This window comes from Rhipicephalus sanguineus, chromosome 1 (genome assembly GCF_013339695.2).
Source record: "Rhipicephalus sanguineus isolate Rsan-2018 chromosome 1, BIME_Rsan_1.4, whole genome shotgun sequence".
NCBI classification, from domain to species: Eukaryota; Metazoa; Arthropoda; class Arachnida; order Ixodida; family Ixodidae; genus Rhipicephalus; species Rhipicephalus sanguineus.
The window spans coordinates 49,648,338-49,671,365 of NC_051176.1; the positions used below are offsets into that span (position 1 = coordinate 49,648,338).

The 23,028-nt window shown below is 47.0% G+C and overlaps 1 protein-coding gene across 1 annotated transcript; it reads left to right on the forward strand.

Moving 5' to 3' along the window:
- Positions 1–985: 985 nt before the first annotated feature.
- On the forward strand, positions 986–22,274 carry LOC119391120 (D-2-hydroxyglutarate dehydrogenase, mitochondrial; the record flags this gene model as incomplete). Its single annotated transcript, XM_037658799.2, is given in 2 exon segments — positions 986–1,095; positions 21,449–22,274. Coding segments are annotated over 2 exon segments (539 nt in total), but the record flags the coding sequence as incomplete, so codon positions are not given.
- Positions 22,275–23,028: the final 754 nt, after the last annotated feature.

Below are 23,028 nucleotides of genomic sequence, written 5' to 3' on the forward strand. Positions count from 1 at the left end.
TTTCCTTTTGTCCGCTTAGAAGTTCCTTTAGAAGAACATTATCTGGGCCAGGATTCAACTCAACGTCCCCGCATACCAGCAATAACAAAAGGTAAAATGCAAAACGCCGCAACAGTACAAATTCACGACGCCTACGATTCACACGCGCTCTATTATTCGAGTGAGAACACGCACACGCAAAAAGTACTGGGGGTGGAACCGGCAATACAACAGTGTCGTAACAACAATAACATTTCTGAAAACTGACCTGTAGGATGAACAAGACAGTCGTGAACGGCACCGCCATCGCACAGCAGATGTCGTGGCCAATAGCCGACATAAATCAAGAGCGGGGTTTGGATCAGATGCGCTTCTTGCCACGAGGTGCCGCCACCTGCCGCGCTTCATTGTCTGTTAACTGTACAGAGTGAGCCACACTGGCGCACAAGAATCGCAACGGGAAAAAGCTTTACATCACGCGCTAACGTAACTTCTTTCAGCCGTGCCATCCCTCTCTTTGTAGCTTCCAGCGTGTTGATCGGGACCAGAGATGAGAGAAAGCGCTCACACCAGGCGAGCTCTGCTCATTATTGACAGATTAAAGAAACTTTTGTGGCAGTCGATTTGTGAGGCAATAAACTGCGGTACTGAGGTCATTCGATGATTCTTTGGAAAAGTGTTTCATAGCCCCTTTAAGATCCCAGTAGAGAGTATCGTATCGGGCACTTTTCTTCAAATAATATCTTTGTATTTATATCTCAAATTTTTACCTTCTCGATACCTTGTATCGTGTCTTGATACGCTGCGATGTATCTTCGGCCCGCCCTACTTAAAGCTGTCACAATTAAAAAATCAGCCTATCCTATCCACTTACCTGTTTCGGCGCAGTCCGCTGGGTTTTTGGTAAAAATGCCTTAAAATGCTACCCGCGAAGGCATCAAAGATTATGGAAAACAGCAAGATTGTTCGGCCAGCTTAGTGGAACTGAAGTGTTCTCTGCTCACAGGCTCGAACGAAGATGCCCTGGAAGAGAGCCTGCTGCGCTTTGTAGACAAGTGCATGAGCCACTCTCACATCTCCGATGGAACAATGGCCAAGGATTCTGCCCGTGTTAAGGTTGGTTCAACTGCTCTCCTCTGAAAATATCATTACCATTTTCCAGCCAGTGTAATTTTCAAGTGAATTTACTCTAAAAGAGCTTGTTCCTGGGTCAGTCTATGCTTGCTAAACATGTTAATCCCAGTACATAGCTTGAAACATGAAAAAAGAAATGAGACGAGAGAGACCGAGGATTGCCAACTACCAGCTGTTTATTGACGGTTAAAGGTGTGGCTTTGGAAAGAACTTCCAAACATGCGCAGTGGCGTGTAAGCGTGACGTCACGCATGCCATCATGTAGGCTGTCCGATAATAAAGCATAGTTCAGATCTATATAGCACAGTTAATGTATCGCTGACACAGGCGGACCCTTTTCATCTAATAGAAAACGCTTCGCACGGTACCCTCGCAATTTGGTCTCTGCTTTTGCCAGCAACCTTGCCCGAAATGCGGCACACATGAGCATGATTTAATGCGTGCCGGAAGATGACATCACTTCAACTCACCAAGGAACAAGCTCTTCGAGGGTGCATTTCTCATACATTATGGCCCGGGTTGTCTGTTGCCGGAAAACTTTCTTCTGGACCGCACAAGGTGAAGTGACATATGGTTGACATTTGATGAAGCAGCGTACAAAGGACACGATCACGCACGCATAGCAATGACGCAAACAGGAGCGCTAAACTGCGACTGATATGAGGAAAAAACTGTAATGACGCAAAGAAGACGGGGACGAAGCGAAGACACGAACAGATAGGCACGGGCGTCTGTTCGTGTCTTCACTTCGTCCCCGTCTTCTTTGCGCCATTCTAAACAGACAGGGCGTGCAAACACGGACACAAGAAAGAAGTCAGGACACCACAAACGCCGACTAACAACTGAAGAGACGCACAATGGCTGAAAAGAAAGAAGGCACGAAAACTTATCTGCGCATGCCCACGCAACAGGCGAACCTATCAATCCGGCACGCGTGGCGGTCTACGTGGAAGATAACTGTTAAGGCATTTGATTTCATCTTTATGCAAGTTAATCGACGGTTGGCTCACGCATGCGCTACCACTATTCTCGATATGCCATGCTTCAATCATCAGGCGCGTTTCTTCATTTCTATGCCGGTACAACACTGCGCATTCATCAAATTTTGGCGTGCACTTACAATCTCGACAATGTAAAGATAGATTAGAAGGTGAGCCTCCTGTTAGCGATCTCTTATGTTCCAACATAATTGATTGTCGGAACATGGGAGAGGCCTTTGCCCTGCAGTGGGCGTAGACAGGCTGATGATGATGATGATGTTCCAACAATCTCTGGTTGATGCATCGGCCCGTCTGTCCTACGTAGAAGCGGCCGCAGCTGAAAGGGATCTTATACACCACACTCGTACGGCAATCAGTGAATTTGTTGGTGTGCTTTACGAAACAAATATCGGTCCGCTTCTTGTCTTTTACTCCCTCATTCTTCCTCTGTACAGCGGAACAAATCTTACCTAGCTTATTGGCAGCCGTGAAAACAACATTAACGCCGTATCTAGTTCCTACTTTCTCTAGCCTGTGAGATACGCAATGAATGTACGGTATACCTACGACACGTTTCTTCCTAGAATGAATACTTACCAACTAGCTCAGCTCTCTGTTATTCTAAGCTTCCTTGCGTCATTACAATAAAAAAAAATCCGGTCCCCAAGAGACCGAAAATATACAGAGTCATACCTTATTCACAAGTTTAATACACTCCAGCCAGCAGGTATTAACGTTTCTAAGGGGGCTCTTGAATCTATTCGGTATGGTACATACACAACGAAAACGAATGAGAGTTAATCCCTTCTTCTAGGCGTTTCGAACCTACTATTGTTAAAATACCACGTGCTTCCGTTGACAATCATTCAGCGAAACGTACACCCTCCCGTCTCCCGCCCCCCGCTTTTAAATGCGAAGCATTTCTTAGCGAACCTCTGGCACTTTAAGCGTTTCTATCTACGTATCTATCTATCTATCTAGCCGCCTACGTCTGGATGCTCTCATGATCGCCTCCTCAACTTGGTGTAGATAAAAATTGGCATGGGAGGGTAAGGGGATTGGACGAATATGACTGTCGGGTCAAGACATGAAAAAATTTGGCAGGTCCCACGTGCCGTGGGAGTCGATGTTATGCGAAGCATGCGGCGGCAAGGTGACTGCGGCGTAATTTTTTTTACTAAGTGACACGTTACAAAATGACACTAAAGTTTTGCATAAATGTTATACACACTCATATGTGTTGAAGAGCCGCATATGTGTTATATAACCAGTTGTTTACGGTTGGGTAACGCTGCCAATGGCAACGTGGGTATTACCAACACCAGAAGTGGTACGCTGATATGTAGTGCTTATACTTGTCCCGAGAACGCACGCACGTTTCACAAAGGCGTGAGCATATGTGCAAGAAGTTCTTGACAATTCTTGAACAAGGGCATCATCACCGTGATCAGTGAGCACCAGCACATGGTCATGACTTGTTATAGGATCCGGTCGTGATCATGGTGACGAGGGGTCCATGTGTAGTGAAGTATGTGCTATAGTAGAGCTGTTGGAATTCGTGGATGCCTCGGTCATTTCGTCGACAAATTGCCCGTCGATAGAGCCGGCGACATGTAGGAAGCTGAAGCCACCCTTCGCGTTGGTGAGTTATAGGCCGTCGAGGCTGGTAGGCCGGGATAGTGCTACGTAGACCAACATCAGTGGATGGCGCTTCTCGTATTCGTAGACTACCTGAGCGTACGTGGCCTCATAGCCTAGCCTCCAAAGCGGCTGTCAATCAATCTGGCATCATCCTCGGTCAGCATGAGGCCATCGCCCAGCCTCGTAAGAAATGAAGAGGACACTGCGTCGTTCTGGCGGACGAAGTGCACTTTACGGTGCGGTGATGTGGATATCGTATGCAACTATCGTTAATATATTCCTCCGGGGTCGAGCAATGCTTCAATATAGCTTGCTGAATCAGGAATACAAACATAATGTTTATTAGACTGCTATAAAAGTGGAGCCAACACTGGAACCACAGACGTTAATCTGATATGACGCCTGTATCGTAGTAGTACACATCATAGGAGTATCATGTAGTGTTTATTGCTTTCTTGTGAAATTAGATAGCAAGCACCACAACCACAATTGACGTTGCACCGATATTACGCCTGCGTAGACTGTTTTTCCAAACCAGTTTATAGACGTGGCGTGGCTCAGTGGTAGAATACCTGATTTCCACGAAGAATGCTCGGGTTCGATTCCTGCTGGGATCCTAATTTTCCTTCTTTCCATTCGTCGAGTCAACGCTGCTGATGTTGGTTTTCCTTAACGCTCTGGCATTTAAGTTACCATTGTCTGTTCTCGCCGTTCCTGCGTAGATATAAACTGTCAATCACCCGTGGCGCATACCCGTTCACCTCAGCCCGTGGTAAACGGGTATGTGCCACACGTGTCTAGTGGAAAGGGTTTGACGACTGTGGGGATCTCGGATAACAACCCTCGCCCTCACCTTCAGCAGCGGTGATAGCAAGCAGCGACGAGCGCCACTGCGCATGTGCATGCATGTGCGAAGGGTTTATAAGCCAGCCCAGCGAGCGGCCCGAGGGGAGTGGCCGGCGAACTGTCGTGAAGTGTGCGCGTGTGCGTGGCGTGCGGTCCGCCGGGGCCAGGGTTAGCGGCACCTGTGCGAAAGTGGTTCTTTGAAGTTGTTTTACAGTTTTCTTGCCGCCCTAACGTCGTTCAGGTTTTGACTAATAAATGTTATTGCGTTTCCCCGCCGTCTTCGAACGCCTTCTTTCCTGGAGTAGACACCGAACCCCACAACTGGCGCCCAACGTGTAATCGGCGACGTCTACTACCGAGAAGAATGGAGGCTGCTCTCAAGAATCTTCTTGAGACGATGGAGCGCCTCGACCTGGCGTCGGCCGCGTTCTGCGCGGCGCGTGGAGACGCCGCGTCCGCAGCCTACTTGGCAGCGAGGTGCGTTGCGGTCCCAACTGTGGGATATGCAGCGGCTGGAGCGGACGAGGACGCTGGTTGCGGGGCTGAGCTTCCGACAGATTCGGACGCCAACGTGGACGAGGCGGACCGAGCCACTGCGACGGGAGGGAGTAGTACGAGTGCGGAGACGGCAACACCTACCACAGCTGCCGACGCCGACACAGCATGGGATGCCGACTCGAGCGCAGACGGCAGGCAAGGACAAGCCGCTGGTCAGGAACCCGCGACTGCGGTTGTTCAAGGAAGTGCGCTGGCGCAGAAAGAGAAGACCATCGACGGCTGGCACACGGCTAAAGTCGAGGGTGCCTCGACGAGCACAGACGCGAGCGGCGAAAGAGGGGACGTAGGTGCAGCTGTACTCGCCCATGTGCCGGACGGTGGTGAGTTCGTCGATACACAGACCGGTTACTGCACTGGCGAGCCCGAAGAATGCGCAAAATTTTTAGAAAAGGCCATGAAAGGAGAACCGGAGGACGAAGGCGTCTACAAGGAGTACTTGGACAACCAGAAAATGGGGGACGCTGAGAGCCCGGCACATGAGTTTGAAGGTGAAGCTACGGAAGTGTTGTGGGAAGAGGCTGCGAGCGATGCCCGAGAGCCAAGCATCGAAGGCGAGGAAGTAGAAGGGCCGCAGAGACGTAGTGCCTCTGTCGAAGCAGAGAACGGCACAGCAGAAGGTGCAGTGGCTACAGGCGAGAACGACGAGGGCAGCGACGAGAGCGACGACGGCCACTCGCAATTTGACCGCAACCGAGACAACCACGCAAGAAGCCACGAGAACCATGGTCAAGGAAGGTAAGACATCCGCCATCAAAGCAAAGGCAGCTGCTCCAAAGGCGGCCAAGGAAAGGCAGCGGTAAGGGCTCCGGCCAACGCTCTGGCCAATGCACCGGAAAAGACGGTACCCACGGAGACCCAAACGATGGTGGTGGAAGGCCGAAAAGACTGTAATCGGCGTAGACTATCACCACTAACTTTCTCTTTTGAGGGGGGGAATGTGTGGGGATCTCGGATAACAACCCTCGACCTCACCTTCAGCAGCGGTGATAGCAAGCAGCGACGAGCGCCACTGCGCATGTGCATGCATGTGCGAAGGGTTTATAAGCCAGCCCAGCGAGCGGCCCCAGGGGAGTGGCCGGCGAACTGTCGTGAAGTGTGCGCGTGTGCGTGGTGTGCGGTCCGCCGGGGCCAGGGTTAGCGGCACCTGTGCGAAAGTGGTTCTTTGAAGTTGTTTTACAGTTTTCTTGCCGCCCTAACGTCGTTCAGGTTTTGACTAATAAATGTTATTGCGTTTCCCCGCCGTCTTCGAACGCCTTCTTTCCTGGAGTAGACACCGAACCCCACACGACGTACGCGACAGGATTTTCACGTTATTCATGTCACGACCCGACAGTCATATTCGTCAAATCCTCTTACCCTCCCATGCCAATTTCGGTCTACACCAAGTTAAGGAGGCGATCATGAGAGCACCCAGACGTAGGCGGCTAGATAGATAGATAGATAGATAGATAGATAGATAGATAGATAGATAGATAGATACGTAGATAGAAACGCTCAAAGTGCCAGAGGTTCGCTAAGAAATGCTTCGCATTTAATAACGTGAAAATCCTGTCGCGTACGTCGTCAAACCCTTCGCTTCAGACACGTGTGGCACATACCCGTTTACCATAGGCCGCGGTGTACGGGAATGCGCCACAGGTGATTGACAGTTTATATCTACCCAAGAACAGCGAGAACAGACGTTGTTAGTTTAAGTGCGAGAGCTTTAAGAAAAACAGACATCGGCCGCGTTGACCCGACGAATGGAAAGAATAAGAATTAGGATCCGAGCAGGAATCGAACCCAAGCATTTTGCGTGGCAATCAGGTATTCCACCACAGAGCCACGCCAGTTCTGTAAACTGGTTTGGAAAAACAGCCTATGTAGGCGTAATGTCAGTGCAACGTCAATTGTGGTTGTGGTGGTGGCAATCTAATTTCACAAGAAAGCAATGAACACTGCATATGTACTCCTACGATACAGGCGTCATCTCAGATTAACGTCTGTGGTTCCAGTGTTGGCTCCGCTTTTATAGCAGTCTAATAAACATTACATTTGTGTTTCTATGATTCAGTTTCAGTTTTCAGTTTCAGTTTTATTGTGTAACATACATATAATGACTGGTTATTATTATACAGGTAGGACCCCAGAGCCTAGTGAAAGGCAGTTGCAGGGGTCCGTTTTTTAACAGTAGTAGGTACTGCTGAGCTACAAAGCAATATAAGTACATAAAAGTGCAACGGAATACAATAAATACATTATAGAAACATAGCAATACATAAATACATATAACCACAAAGAAATCGAAATAATATTTATTAATTCAAGTATTACTATTGTGAGTTTTGCAGGTGATCGCGAACACATTGTTTATACAAATGAAATGATGTGGATGCTGCGATGGTACAAGGTAAACTATTCCAGAGTTTTGATGCAAGATAAGAAAATGAATGTGATCCGTAGTTAGTCCTTATGCGGGGTATGCATAATGGTTTATTTAAAATAGAACGTAAGGAATATGTGGGTGTTTGATATGTTAATGCTATTGACGGACATTGAACAGCGTTATGCAAAAGTTTGTAGACAAGTAGTAATACACGATAATTGACACAAACTGTGATGGGTTGTATGTTTAGTAGTCTATAAGCATATGAAGCCGAGTCTGTTTTTGGTATGGAGAGAAGGGCACGCACAGCTGTGTTCTGTGCTACTTTGAGGGGTTTCAGTGTTGTCGGGTAGGTTAATCCATAAATTACTATAGCATACGTGATGTGTGAGTGTATGAAAGAATGATACAACGTTAACATTGTCTTTATTGGGAAAATGTAGCGTAGCCTGTAAAGAATGGGTATTTTTCTCTATATTTTAAGTGTTGTCTCATGTACGTGTGTGTGCCATGAAAGCTGCGCGTCCAAGTATACACCGAGAAATTTTGTATTACTAACTCTTTCTAGTACTGTGTTATTCATTTTAAGCTGATTACTTAAAGTAAGATGGGTGTTTTGGGGGGAAAAGATAATGTAATTACTCTTAGCGCTGTTGGCGAGTAGTTTGTTTGCATTAAGCCAGGATGATAATTTTTGTAAGGCAGTCGTTGCTTTGTGGTATAGGATATTTTCGTTTTTTGCTGTTATAAATATGTTAGTGTCATCTGCGTAAAGGATACAATCTTACGATGTTATGGATAGCAGATCATTAATGTAAGCTAAGAACAAGAATGACCCTAGAATTGAACCTTGCGGAACACCTCTATTGGTTATACATCGACATGACGACACACCGTTCATATACACATATTGCTCTCTATTATTTATATAGTTCGACAAAAGCGTTAGCGCTGTCCCGCGTATTCCGTAGTGATCTAGTTTGGTTAGTAATATGTCATGGTCAAGCATGTCAAACGCTTTCGTGAGGTCAACGAAAACACCCATTGTAAGTAATTTATTTTCTATGTTTACTTTTGTTTTTTCAACAATGTTAAGTAGTGCATGTTCTGTTGATTTTCCCTTCCTGAAGCCGTATTGCTCAGGTGCGTATAAATTATGTTTCTCAAAAAAATTGTTCAGTCTAATATACATTGCCCTTTCAACAACTTTGGCCAATGCTGGCAATATGGTGATCGGACGATAATTTGCAACTTTCATCTTGTCGCCTTTCTTAAACACGGGTGTTATTTTGGCGACTTTTAATTTCGAAGGAAACCAACCAGTTTCGAAAATATCATTGATGACATATGTTAGTGGCTCAGCTAGAAGTGTAGATAGGCGTTTTATCATTTGAACCGATACGCTGTCGTCACCTATTGACTTGGTGTTTTTTAGTGCAAGAATTATTTTTTTTATTTCATCTTTCGTTGCTGGATAAAAGAAAATAGATTTTAAGTTTTTCGCGCTAGGAAGGCTACTACAAGTGTTGTTGCATGAAATTGCGTTACTGGTAGTGCCTACATTTGCAAAGTGATCATTGAAAGCATTGCTTATAGCAGTATTATCAACCATAATGTCATCACCATCAATAATTGCTGTAACATTGCTACCCATCTTTCTTTTATTGAGGGCTTCATTAATAACTTTACACGTCGCCTTACTGTCGTTATTATCTTGTGCTATTTTTGAACTGAAGTAGCCGTGCTTCGAAATTTGCAGAAGTTTGTTAAGGTGGTTGTTGTATCGCTTGTACCTAGCTTCGAGGTTGACGTTATGCGGTTGTCGCTTCAACTTTTTGTACATGTTGTTCTTGTGGTTTATGGAGCGCAAAAGGCCAGCCGTTATCCATGGTTTGCGTTTAAAATTAGTTCCTGTAACAGTGATAGTGCTCTCTCCAACCATCATGTGTCTCTGTAAGATGTTGATAAATGCATTATATTTTTCTTCAGTTGAACTTGCATAATACATTTCTTGCCAGTTTTCTCTTGCGAAAGAGTGGAAAATCTGCTTCTTGTCATAAAATGTGCGCGTGACCTTATTTTTCGTTGTTTGGTTAGCCGGATTTGATATCGCAAACACTGGCAGATGATCAGTGATGTCACATGAGATGGTGCCTGTTACAAAGATCGGTGATGGATGGCTTGTTATAATGTGGTCAAGTATACTTTGTCGCGAGCTTGTTGTACGAGTGGCAGATGTTATTAATTGCAGCAGACCTTCGCGAGCGAGCAAGTCAGTGTAAGAATAATTATTCGAGTCCTTTTGAGCGACGTCAATATTGATATCACCCAGTAAGATGACATGAATGTTTGGTTCAATATAGGTATCGAGTAGTTTTCCAAGTTCTTGTAAAAAGTGTTCGATTTTGTTAAGCGGTGACCTGTATACAACCCCTACCAAGGTTTCTTTAGTCTTGTGTGGCAGTAAGCCTTTCGTGGTACAGTCAGGTTGAACTTCAATGAACAAACTTTCACATAAATCTGACGTAATTACAATGTCGCGCCTGACAGAATAAGCAAGCAAGCTATATTGAAGCATTGCTCGACCCCGGAGGAATACATTAAAGATATTTACGTATGATATTCCCATCATCGCACCGTAATGTGCACTTAGTCCGCCAGAACGACGCAGTGTCCTCTTCATTTCTTACGAGGCTGGGCGGTGGCCTCATGCTGACCGATAATGATGCCAGATTGATTGACAGCCGCTTTTTACACCAGGCTACGTAGGCCACATACGCCAATGTACTCTACGAATACGACAAGCGCCGTCCACTGATGTTGGTCTACGCAGCACTATCTAGGCTTACCAGCCTCGACGGCCTATATCTCACCAACGCGAAGGGTGACTTCAGTTTCCGACATGTCGCCGGCTCTATCAACATACAATTTGTCGGCGAAATGGCCGATGCATCCACGATTTCTAACAACTGTACTATACCTCGTACATCACTACACATGGATCCCTCGTCACCGCGATCACGACCGGATCCGATAACAAGTCATGACCAGCTGCTGGTGCTCACTGACCACGGTCATGATGACCTTGTTCAAGAAGTCTCAAGAAGCTCTTCCACACATGCACACGGGTTCGTGAAATGCGCGTGCGGTATCCATCATTAGGAACAAGCATAAGCACTACATATCAGCTTACCGCGTCTGGTGTTGGTAATACCCACGTTGCTGTTGGCAGCGTTACCCAACTGTAAACAACTGGGTAAATAACACATATGCGGCTCTTCAGCATATATGTGTGCGTATAAAATTTATACAGATATTTAGCGTCACTTTGTAACGTTTCGCTCAGTAACAAAAATTACGTCACAGTCGCCTTTCAGCTGCATGCTTCGCATAACATTGATTCCCACGGTACGTGGGACCTGCCGAATTTTTTTGTTCTTTTTTTTCGCGTTCCTTATGACTCACCCAGTCGTCACGGTGGCCTCTCCCTTCCCCACCCCTTCTGTCTTCTGGTGGAGAGGGCATGAAACCTATACGCACGATAGCTAAGGAAATCAGTTCCAGCCTTGAAGAAGACAAGTCCACTTGTCGAAACGTTGGCTCGAGCACCCACCCCCTGTTTACGGATTTTTTCATCGCAGCTTCCATCTTCCACTTCCTGCCGTTTTTTGGATTGCGTCATTACAGTTTTTTCCTCAAGTTATGAACCAACTAGCTCAGCAACAAGCCCTGTTGCAACTGATACTTTATTGTCGAATGGCCCTCCTTATATAGAATGACACGCGTATGCCGCGGGAGCTTCTTTTTCTATTTTCATGTAAGCGACGCGTTACACGTGTGACCACTGCGTTGCACACGCCGCGCCTGAGTGTCTAGGAACATTCCAGATTATTTTAGATCGTCTTTATAAGCTTGAGCGCACAACGAGAACAGTACAGCTTATTCTGGAACTATCGCGGCCACCAGCGACCTTTTTCGGCTGGAACCTTCGTCGCCACTCGTATAAATGCCGACGCGCCTAACCGCTGATCAGATTACCGACGCTGTGTTTGCCGCTATCAGTGTACAGCGTGTATTGCTTCCAATTAGATTTCGTTTCCTGTAACAAAGTGGACAACTGGGCTAGTTGGTACTGGACACAAGTTCGCCCAATAAAGAGTTTCGTCTCTAAGAGCTCTTCACCGTCACGACTACGTGACAATATTATAAAAAAATATAGTTGCTTTCACAGCTCAATCACGGTCTCTGGGTTCCTGCATCCGGAAAGGTGTGCCCCCTTCATACCGGCATCTTGGGTTGTGTCCAGCATGTTTGGGGACATGTGAAAAGGGTGAGCAAAATTTTACGCTCACAGTTAGGACGTCAAGTTCAGCTTCCGAACGACCATTTGAGAAGCATTTTTTACGGTAATTTCCCCGGATAGGTTGATCTGAAGAAACTGATGGACTTAGGCTCATCAGCCTTGAAGTGGAGATCACGTGGAAGTGCGTGCTTGTGCGCCTTGTTAGAACTACAGATGACAACACAGTTGTGCATGTGAGAGTGTTATGTGGAACTTCTCACTGGCATCATCAGCCTACTCAGCAAAGGCCCAAAATTCAACCGGGTATGTCCGCACATGCGCTACTGGATTTAAACCGAAGGTTGGCAAGCGAAGCTGCCTCGGAAAAGGACGAGCATTGCTTACTGGAGGTTGTTTCCACATCTGCTCCTCAAACAACAGGAAGTGGACGCGAGGTGCGCTGATAGCATAGTGTAGTATTTATTTTTTAGAGAGAGAGAGAGAATGACTTGTGCTTATTCCAATCGGACAAGGAAGTTGGCTTTCTGATAACGCCTCAATGCGTCTTCAATGAAATAGATTTGCAGGCTAATAATAAGAATTTCAAGAGTGTCAAAGCGAGCGTGACAAAATTGAAGAAGGACTTAGGCAGACTTTGTGAAGGAGTTTGGGCTGACGATTCTCTAAACAAGTTTCAGAGTCCAAAGTAGATAGTTTGTTAGTTCCTTTTGGGTTAAATGGTCCCTAAACCACGTCCCATAACCTTTTTATCATTTCAAGTAAACGCGGCAGCGCTACGAGCCACAAACTTCGAGAAACAGTCCCTTCTCCCGTCCGGGCCTTTCCGAAATCTTTAGCCCCTCGGCGTTCACCGTGACGTCAACATTCTCGTCTGCTCGTCATCTACAAAACCTGTTCGCTCGCAGGCACGTTTCGACAGTATCTTCGTTTCTTTTGAAGGTGGCATTTTTCTTCAAAAGAAAGGCATTTGTATTGGGTCCAGTGTAGCAGCGATTTTTAGTGACATCTTTTTTTATTTCATATTAATCACTCGTCCGCTGACTCGAACGCCGCGGGATCGAATTCCTGCCGTGGAGGCCGAATTTCGATGGCGGCGGGAATGCTTGGGGCCCGTGTACCCAGGCGGTTGCAATTTCCAGAGCCCTCCATTACGGCGTCCGTCATATCCTGGTTTCGAACAGCGGAGCACCGGAAATCAGTTAAGGCCTTACTGAACTTTTTCCTTGGCAGTGGCCTATTGAATAGGCTATACTACTCCCGCTCTGCATCTTCCTCTTGTTTGTGTGTTTGTTTTGTGGCGCGCCTGCTTTTCTCTCCGCTTTCAGTTCCATCTTCCTTGTTTCTCCTTCGCCGTAGTGTAGGCTAGCAAACCGGATGCCACAATTCTGATTGACCTCCCTGCTTTTCTCGCTGCTGACTTTCTTGCGGACCACTAGCCTGAATGAAACTTTGTAAACAGTGTAGTCTGCGTGTGTGTTATGTGATTATTAGTATATATATCGATCATCAGCCACCCAGCACGTAGACATAGCATGTCAGGCGAGCAGCCAGGATAGCATCTCCAGCTTTTCATTAAAACATTTCTCTCTCTCTCCTAACGGCGGAGCTGTTTAGGCCGACAGTGAGTGCGTGTAGAGCGAAGAAAAATGGCCATCATGAGCCGGCTCTCGCCGTCCTCTTCCATTCGCAACCAGGGCACGTGCGCCGATTTGGCCGGCGTGGGACATAATAACTCTTATGGGCGAGAGAACAGAGAGAGAGAGGAAGAGATAGAAAAACAGTGAAAGAGGAATTATTCGCGAAAAAATTTTTTTCCCGAGGTGGGATCGAACACGCGTACTCGCGATCCGAAGGAGAGCGTCCTAACCACTCGGTTATCCAGGCACGCTAGCAGAGCATCGCATAGCCTTGTGTGGTATATAGTACAGCAAAGGGGCGGGAAAGGGAAGTGAGGGTGAGGATTAATGGAGAGAGAGTAAAGCGTAGAAAGGGAAGAAAAACATAGAGAGAGAAATAAAGGAAAGCGATAGACAGGAAAGAGAAATGCAGAAAGATGGAAGGAGTGAGGAAGGAAGAAGTAGAAATGAAAATACGTAGGAAAGCAGAGAGATAAGAGAAAAAGAAAGAGAAGCAAGGAACGCCGCCCAGCTGCGCATTTTACACTCCTTTCATAGCAACGTCAGTTACATGGCTAAAGAAATGAGCGTGCCTTGCACTAGTGGCCTAAGGCTAGAGCGGAGCACCTGGCTGGTCCTGGCCTAATGGCTGAGCATCAGTAGCGACACCCGGTGACACCTGGCTAAAGTCACCAATCCCCTTGATGCGGAGGCACATACCGGTACTGAAGTTGAGCGTAGCCTAATGCAATAAAGTATACCTTAGCCAAATCGCGTTACTATACCTAGGAGCGACTTGGTAATGCCTTGCAAAAAACTTAGAAAAAACAAGCATGACCTCGCAAAACTTGGGACAACCAAGCATCATATCGTAAATATAGGCACAATCAATTTCTACATGCAAATAATTTCAGAGGGCGTGCGCGACTTCTGTCTACGACAGGAAAACAAAATATGTTATTCTTTAAGATGGTACATGGGCGCCAACACTGGAAGATAGCCGTGCAATTGTCCTTTGCCCCGCACAGTTTGCAGAACATGGTATCTCTGCTTGTTCTGTGGCATGGGGAGTCAAGTGTCCACTGTCGTATCCACACACTCTTGTGTGTCTTTCTTTTCAAAATGACTCAACAGGGCAGAACAGGAGCAGATAGCCAGATCGCTGAAACACCAGAAGGGAGGGGTTCTTCCTATTGGTCGGGTCGAATCGCGTACAACCAATTTCTCCCCTGGCGGTGAGCACCTTAAAAAGTAAATTACAAACTAAACAAAAGCCGCGCGCACATCACATTTTTCTTTCGTTCTTGCTCTTCACTCTCCCCTGACTGCTCTCCGCGGTTTCGCATTTCGCTGCTGCTAGCGGTTGTTTCCGGGAATTGGTTGAAGTCCACAGAGTTCCGAACAGTCAGTGTTGCGCGGTAACGTGAGTTACAGGCTCGAACTGCACCCGAAAGCGAAACTGGAGGCTGAATAGTGTTCATTAGGCGCCAATTTTGGAAAAAGGCATTTATAAACACTTGTAGGCATCCAGGCACAAAGGTCAAATTACGCATTTATAGGCAATATAAAAACACTATAAAAGCCCTTCTTTGCCTCATGCTCATAGATCAAAGTGGCGCGATAGAAGCGCAAGGAGCAACGTAGGCATTTGCCTAAAATCCGGTCTTTACTCATTGCTGTTCCCCGTGCACCCGCGTAACCTCGCCGACAGGGCACCACCGCCAGCTAAAGTCACTGTAACGGGAAAAGTACCGCATTCGTTTTCTCTTCGTCGCCGCGCCCTTTCGGCGGCTTCGCCACATAAGGGGTCCAGTTCGCTAGCCTCGCTAGTGTTTCCCGGCCGCCGACGGACGGCGCTTTGGAGGGTGATTGTTTTTGTAGCCCCAGTAAAGCGTGCAGGAACATTACGACATCCCGTGTCGTTTTGACACTTCATCGCAAGCCTGTCGAGGCGTCGAATGCCTGGGTGCTGCACTTTTGGGTGCAGCGATTGGCGGGAAACGGGCAAAGCCCTCTTTCGGTATTCCCAGCGTGAAAAAAGATGCCATGCGACGGGCTGTGTGGTTCGACAGAGTACGGTGGGCAAAATTTGTTCCCACAACTGATACCCGCCTTTGTGAGGGAAGCGTTTCATTGAGAAATCGCGAATGTTGTTTCGGGGAATATTTATATCTCCCCTGCACTAGTGCAGCTACTTTCGCGTGGTTTCCGCTGAAGGTTCATGCATAAAAGCATTGCCGGGCAGCTCATTTGTTTGGCGTAAAATTGACGCCTTTGAGCTCACATATAACGATCAACGCGCCATGAAATCTGAGTGCTACAGATTCGTATTGCGTGACGTTATTTTTGTTCGTCAGAGCACAAATTCGTGGGCGTCTGCATGGACGGATGGATGGATGGATGGATGGATGGATGGATGGATGGATGGATGGATGGATGGATGGATGGATGGATGGATGGATGGATGGATGGATGGATGGATGGATGGATGGATGGATGGATGGACGGACGGACGGACGGACATACGGATGGACGGATGGATGCGTTCAAAGTCGCAGAAGTTCGCTAAGAAATGCTTCGCATTTAATAAATGCCGACAGCCTAGCGCGTAAATGCCGCGCAGTTCGCATTCCTTTATCGCGTTAGTACGCGTGCTTGCGCGTGTAGGCAACTGAAAACTGCCGCTATTTCTTTCCTAATCAGTTAGAGAAGAACGGTATGCTTCACTCGGGGCTGCAAAAGTGCACGTAATGCGTAAAGCATGCGTTACTCCACGTGAAATCAACACCGCGCCGCCGCAGCTTCGGCCGCGGTGGACCAAATATGGCGGCGGGCAAGACGATTGCGGTACTTTCCCGTTCCAGTGACTTTAGCGGATGGATGGATGGATGCTATGAGCGTCCCCTTTATAACGGGGCGGTAACATGTGTGTCACCAGGCTCGAAGGAAGGAAAGAAAGAAAGAAAACTTCCTTGTTTCAAGTTGGCTTAATACCTTATCTACACTGATTGAATCTATGTTATTATACCACAAAAAATATAAATTCACGGTCCATCTCTCTGCCTCTTAAGGCAGAATGACCTTATTTTTCCTCATTATTTATTTTTGTACTTTATCTCTACTTTTCTGCCACCAATACTCTAACCGTCTCTTACTTATTTCTATCGTGGACGTGTTCAGCTTTCCATTGTTGTCCCTAAAACCCAAGGCTTCATGTAGACTCGTGCCCACACGTATACCTCGGTGAATATCGCCACATTCAATCAGTACATGTTCCATCGTTTCCTTAGTTCCCCCGCAGCATGTACATTGTTCTTCTTCGTTACTGAATCTCGCTTTATAACTACGCGTTCTAAGGCAGCCCGAGCTTGCTTCAAATAGCAAAGGGCTTCCCCTTGAATTATCATAAAAGCTTTCCCTCGTTATTTCGTTTTTTCCCTTTCGGTAGTTACTCAGAGCCGGCTTCTTTTCCATCGCTGCCATCCAATAAGTCCTCGCCGCTTCTCTGACCTTCCGCTTTATGCTCATTGTTGCCATATCGCCCGCACTGCTAGCCGTATATATATTTACTGGTGAGCCTCCTAGTTCTTTTTCTCCACTGCGTGTCAACGCTTCTTCTATACAAATGCCTGAAAACCTTCTCTGCCCATCTACTCTTCTTCATTTTCCTCAGCCTCTCTTCGAATCTCATTTTGCTCTGATTTTCCCTCACTTCAAAGCCTGTCCATCCCATATCACCCTTTACAGCCTCATTTGTCGTCTTCCCGTGAGCGCCCAACGCGAGGCGGCCCACCGTCCTTTGATTTACATCCATTCCTGATTGTACCTCTGACTTCATGCACACCACTGAGTTCCCAAATGTAAGCCCCGGGACCATCACACCCTTCCATAGCCCTCGAAGCACCCGTACCTATTGTACCCCCATAAAGCTCTGTGCTTCATAATTGCGGCATTCCCCTTTTCCTTTGCTACCGATGCTTTCTTTTGTACCTCCATATATCTGTCCCCCTCATTTACCCATACTCCGAGGTACTTGTACTCGCTTACCCTCGATATTTTTTGGCCCTGTATTATGACCGCATGGTCTTCGTGATCATTGAATACCATCAATCCACATTTTGTTGCACTAAATCCTAGTCCTAGAGCCTCACACTCCCTTCCGCATATATCTGCCAGTCGCTGTATATCCTCTTGACTGTCCGCAAATAAGACAATATCATTAGCATAAAATAGACCTGGAAGCTTCTGCTCAACCATCGTGCCGACCTGTTTGTGTGACAAATTAAATCCAATGTTGGTACCTTCTAGCGCTTTTTTCATCCTCACCATGTACAGCATGAATAACAGCGGGGACAAAGGACATCCCTGTCTAAGCCCCTTGCTAATTTCAACGCTGTCCTTGCTACTTATTCCTTCCCATTCTATACAAACTGTATTTTCTCGGTATATTTCCCTCAAAAGCTGTATACAGTCGTCCCCTATGCCCACTTCTTTAAATATATCCCACAAAATTTCCTGATTAACGTTGTCATACGCACCGGTAATATCTAGATAAGCTACGTATAAGGGCCTGTTTTCTATTTTCGATATTTCTATACACTGGGTAAAAACAAACAGATTATCGTCTAACCGCCTGTCGATTCGAAATCCATTCTGAAGTACTCCCAAAATATCATTTTGTTCTACCCACGCTTCTGTTTTTAATTTTACTGCCTGCATCGCCAACCTGTATAGCACCGATGTAATGGTTAGCGGTCTATACGAGCGAACGTTATCCTTTTCTCCCCTGCCTTTATAGATTAAGTTCATTCTACTTTTTCGCCAACTGTCTGGTATTTCCCTCTCCTGTAAGCATTTTTCTACGGCTTTCAGCAGTGCTTCTTTAGTGTTATGTCCGAGTTCGTTAAGGAGGCTGACGGGAACCCCATCTAAGCCCGGAGTAGTGCGCTTAGGAATTTTTCCTTCGGCCTTCTTCCAATTGAAGTTCTCTAGTACTACATCTTCGTCGGTTGCACTCCTTTGCGTACATTTACTCACCGGGGGAATCCCCTGAGCGACCTTTTTAAACGAATCGGCTGTTATCTTTGGGATGTGACGTAGCGCCACCGCGGAAACAGCGCCATCCCTCACACGGAGGCGTGAGCGCCAACTACGCCGTCCTTCCGGACGCGCGTGCGTCATGAGGCGAAAGTGACTTTACAGGCGGGTGGGGGGGATAGCACCCGCCCCTTCTCCCCACAAGACTTACCCCCGTATTCAGAAACGCTCCTTGACTTGACTTGCCACCGCCTTCAACGCGTTTCGAACGCGCTGCCTTCAGGCAGTGCCAAGGCAGCACAAATGCGTTTCAAACGCGCTGCCTTGAGGCGGTGGCAAGTCAAGTTCAAGTCAAGGAGCGCTTCTGAATACGGGGGTTAGTCTTCAGAAACGACACTTGTTAAGTGATGATGTTATCGAAACCCATTACTTTCATCGCAGCAACCGCAAAGCTGTGTTCATGAACTGTTCCGTTAAGAATACAAAAAATCAACTTGCACAAGACCTCTGAAGAGCAACTTCATGGAGTGTTTAAAAATAAATGGCATATTTCGATACATCGGTCCCTTACGTGTAGCCTCGTCATGAAAGGTCACTCACATCCTCCCACAAAAGGAAGTCACCTCAATCAAAACTCGCACGACCACGTTTAAGAGACCGACAGTCTGACGCTCTTCACCGTGAGGACTATATTGCATCTCATCTGCGTCGTATTTTGATACAACCAATCAAGCGTGCATGTATGCATGATGTCTGTACTCCCTTAACTGAGAATATACATTTTTTGTGCTCCTCAACTTTGGGCTCTGGCTCGCTCTTTGGACCACAACCACCGTTCGCTGGCGTGCGAGAAGGACCTGCTCTTAATTGTCAGTGCTTTCGTGTTATGTTCCGGCGGACCGATACGTCTCTCCTTGCAATCTAAAAGCGAAAGATCATCAAATTTTGTGAGAGTTATTCGGTTTCAGCAAATGACTGGATAAAAATACTTCCTTTTCCATCCTCCGCATTGCGACATTCCGCAAAAGTGATTTGCTATGAAATGAAAAAGTATGTTAGTAACAACAATTTCTGAAGGACATGAAACAAACGCGATACTTGTGGCTTGCAAAGCCAACATAACGCAATAATTAAAGAACTACTGAGCATAAAATGAGAAAGATTTTAAAAAATGTTGGAATACTAGTCAAACTTTGTGGTGTTTGTGTAATGATTCCGAACTTACTGTATGAGATTTCGCTGCTAGTAAAGACAACACACGTAAGAAAGACACAAACGCGACGACATGGACGACACTTCCAATTGATTTATTTCAAGCATGGAACAGAGTGTGCATGTACACGTGGCACACACATAATAGCCGACAACACTGCCTAACACAGTCAGCTCTCAAACAATCTTCTGTCTGAAGAGCGCAGCTATATCGACTTGTCAGTGCTACATTCACCACCCAACTTAATAATGTAAAAGGGTTCTAACAACTCGCGTGCTGTCTGACGCTTGCTCGTGCCCAGAATCCTGACTTCATGAAGTCGTGGTTCGCATTTGCAAACCTTGCAGTGTGCAGGAAGATCCACAATTCCATTTTCGTTCTCTAGATTTCGGTCATGTTTCCTAGCTCGTACATGCAGACAGCGGCCAGTCTGTCCGACATAATACCTGCCGCACGTCAGGGGTATATGATAGACAACTCCTGTCTCACGTTTGGTGTCAGCAGTAGCATGTTTGACACCACAGCCTGTGCTCCTCTCACCGGAGGTGTGAGGGCACAGGTGCCGAGAAAACAAGAGGAACGTCATACCTGCCGGCCTCCTTGTTGAGGTTGTCGGTCACCTTGTGGATGTAACGAGCCACTGCAGGACTTAAGGTCGTAGTAGCTGTATTTGCAACCGCCGGTTGCAGTGGTTCCCCTGTGAAGTTGTCTCAGCTCTGCCCTCGCACCTCAGCTGAGGAAGCACAAGGTGCCGTGCAAAACGTGCTACTGCTCAGGCCCGTAGCGAGGAATATTTTTCGGGGGGGCCCACTTGCTGAAAGCCTTGACTATTTGAGAAAAACGCCTATTTTCATTATTTATTTTAAGTAAAGAACCATGTCACATCAAAATTTCGAGGGGGGGGGGGGCGCCCCCCCCCTCTCTTGGCTACGGGCCTGCTACTGCTTACACCAAATGTCAGACAGGACTTGTCTATCACATCCCCCTTGACGCGCGGCAGGTATTATTGTTGGACAGGCTGGTCGTTGCCTGAATGTACGAGCCAGGGACATGACCGAAACCTAAAGAAATAAAAAGAACTTGCCCATCTTCCTGCGCACTGCAAGGTCTGCAAATGCGAATCACGATTTCATGAGGTCATAATTCTGGGTAAGAGCAAGCATTAAATAGTACGTGCGTTATTAAAAGCCTTTTACATTATTATGTTGGTTGGTGAATGTAGCATTGACACGTCGATACAGCTACGTTCTTCAGATATAAGATGACTATGTTAGGCCGCGTTGTTGGCTATTATCTGTGTGCCGCGTGTATATGCACTCTCTGTCTTATGCTTGAAATAATTCAGCTGGAAGTGTCGTCGTGTCCGTGTCTTTTCTTACGCCTGTTTTTTTTTTTTTTTTACGAGCTGGCAAAATGTCATAGAGTAAGCAATACCAACTAGGCCAAGAAGTTCTCCTCAAGTGTCATTCCGAACTTAGCCATTTTTATGAACAGTCGCGGCATTTTGCATGATCACCCCATGGTGCTTGAATAAATTGCCGTATGTATTCGTAATTATCGGAAAACTTATGCTGACAGCGTTCCTTTTTGTGAAATGGAGCAATTCTATCGTTAAAATGAAAATGTATACAGTCCAACACATGCTCAAGTATGTACAGTGACATCTGAGAAAACCCGCTGCGACAAGCATTGCAACTCCCTCAAAGCAATAAGTTTCTGATATGCAAATCAAACAATGCTTTTTGCCAAGAAACAAACGCGACTTGATCTTTTCAGGAGCTGTGGCGGCTGCGTGAGAGCATCGGTGAAGCCCTGCGTCATGACGGCTACGTGTACAAGTACGACATCTCGGTGCCATTGGCCACATACATGGACGTGGTCGCTCTGGTCCGTGAGCAGGTTCGAGGCACCAGTGCGATACGTGTGTGCGGCTTTGGGCACATGGGCGACTCTAACCTGCACCTGAACATCACCGCCGCTGGCTGGGACGAGGCACTGCTGGGGCGCATTGAGCCGTTCGTTTATGAATGGACAGCCTCTGTGCGAGGAAGCATCAGCGCTGAGCACGGAATCGGTCTCCACAAGAAACGCTTCCTGCACCTGTGCAAGACACCCGCTGCTCTGGGGGCCATGCGCAGCCTGAAGCGTGCTTTCGACCCTCTCGGAATTCTCAATCCATACAAAATGCTGCCTCCTTCAAGTTGAGGAGTTTTTTCTAAACAAAGACGAGCTTCTGTAGAACATTTTGTTGAACTTGCTTGAACCTTTCAAGTCAAGAGTGGGTCGGAAACCCGTCTGGTCGGGAAAAGACATGAGGACAATTAAAGTGACACTAAAGAGAAAAATGATCCGTCATGTATTCGTAAATTGCTCTGTCACGCTACCAAAAAAAAAATCACGCCATATCCACGAAGTGAGTGATGATTGAGGAGCTGGCTCGGAGAAGATCGGCAAAACCCGTGAATCTTCAGTACAAGCTTTCTACTATCATATGAAGACGTGACACACGTTGTCCGACACACGTTGGCAACTGTAGCTCCTCAATCATCATTCACTTCGTGGATATGGCGTACAATGCCTCTACTGTCAATAAAGACGTGACACGTTGTTATAACAGCGATTGTGGTCACGTTGTTGTCGAACCACAAGCGGTCGCAGACCTTCCAGCTGCGGCCGAACGTGTGGTTGAGGAAATCGCGCTTGAAACGCGCGTCAGCGCCACCAACTTCACGTAGCGACCGCTTTCGGCGCTTGGCCGCTGCATCCCGCGCCCGTACCTCTTCGAGGTTCTTTTGCCGCCGCTTCCGCGCTGCTTCGGCTTTTCGAGCTTGTATCTCGGAGTCCGCACGACGCTGACGTCTCTCTGCGGCCTCGCGAGCAATCACCGCAGGATCTTGGCGGCCAGCCCACTATATGTGGTTTATGTGGTTTTGCCTGCTATGTGTGGTTTTGCCATGCTATATGTGGTTTTGCCTGCGTTAATATAATCATCAAGGCGCTCGAAGAACAAGAGGAAGAAGACTTCTCTTTCGCGCGAGCGTGCGCTGAGCCAAGCTAGCGGGATCAATGGATGAATGTTACGGAACGGGACTTCGCCCCAGCTTAAGAACCTGGCGAGCCAGCTCCTAAAACACCACGCTTGCTGCGAGAAAACGCTTGGTAGGCGGGAAAACGCGCCAAAAGAAAATGGGGGTGGCGATGCCATGTTGAAGTTCCCGCACCAGTCGCTCTGACGTCAGAGATTTTGACGACGTCTTCCAGGGCCTTCGTAGTTACTAATCTGTAAAAATGACGCACATTGTGTTCTGAAAGAGCCAGAGACTTAGCATACCAAGTTTCAGGAAATTTCGTTGAGC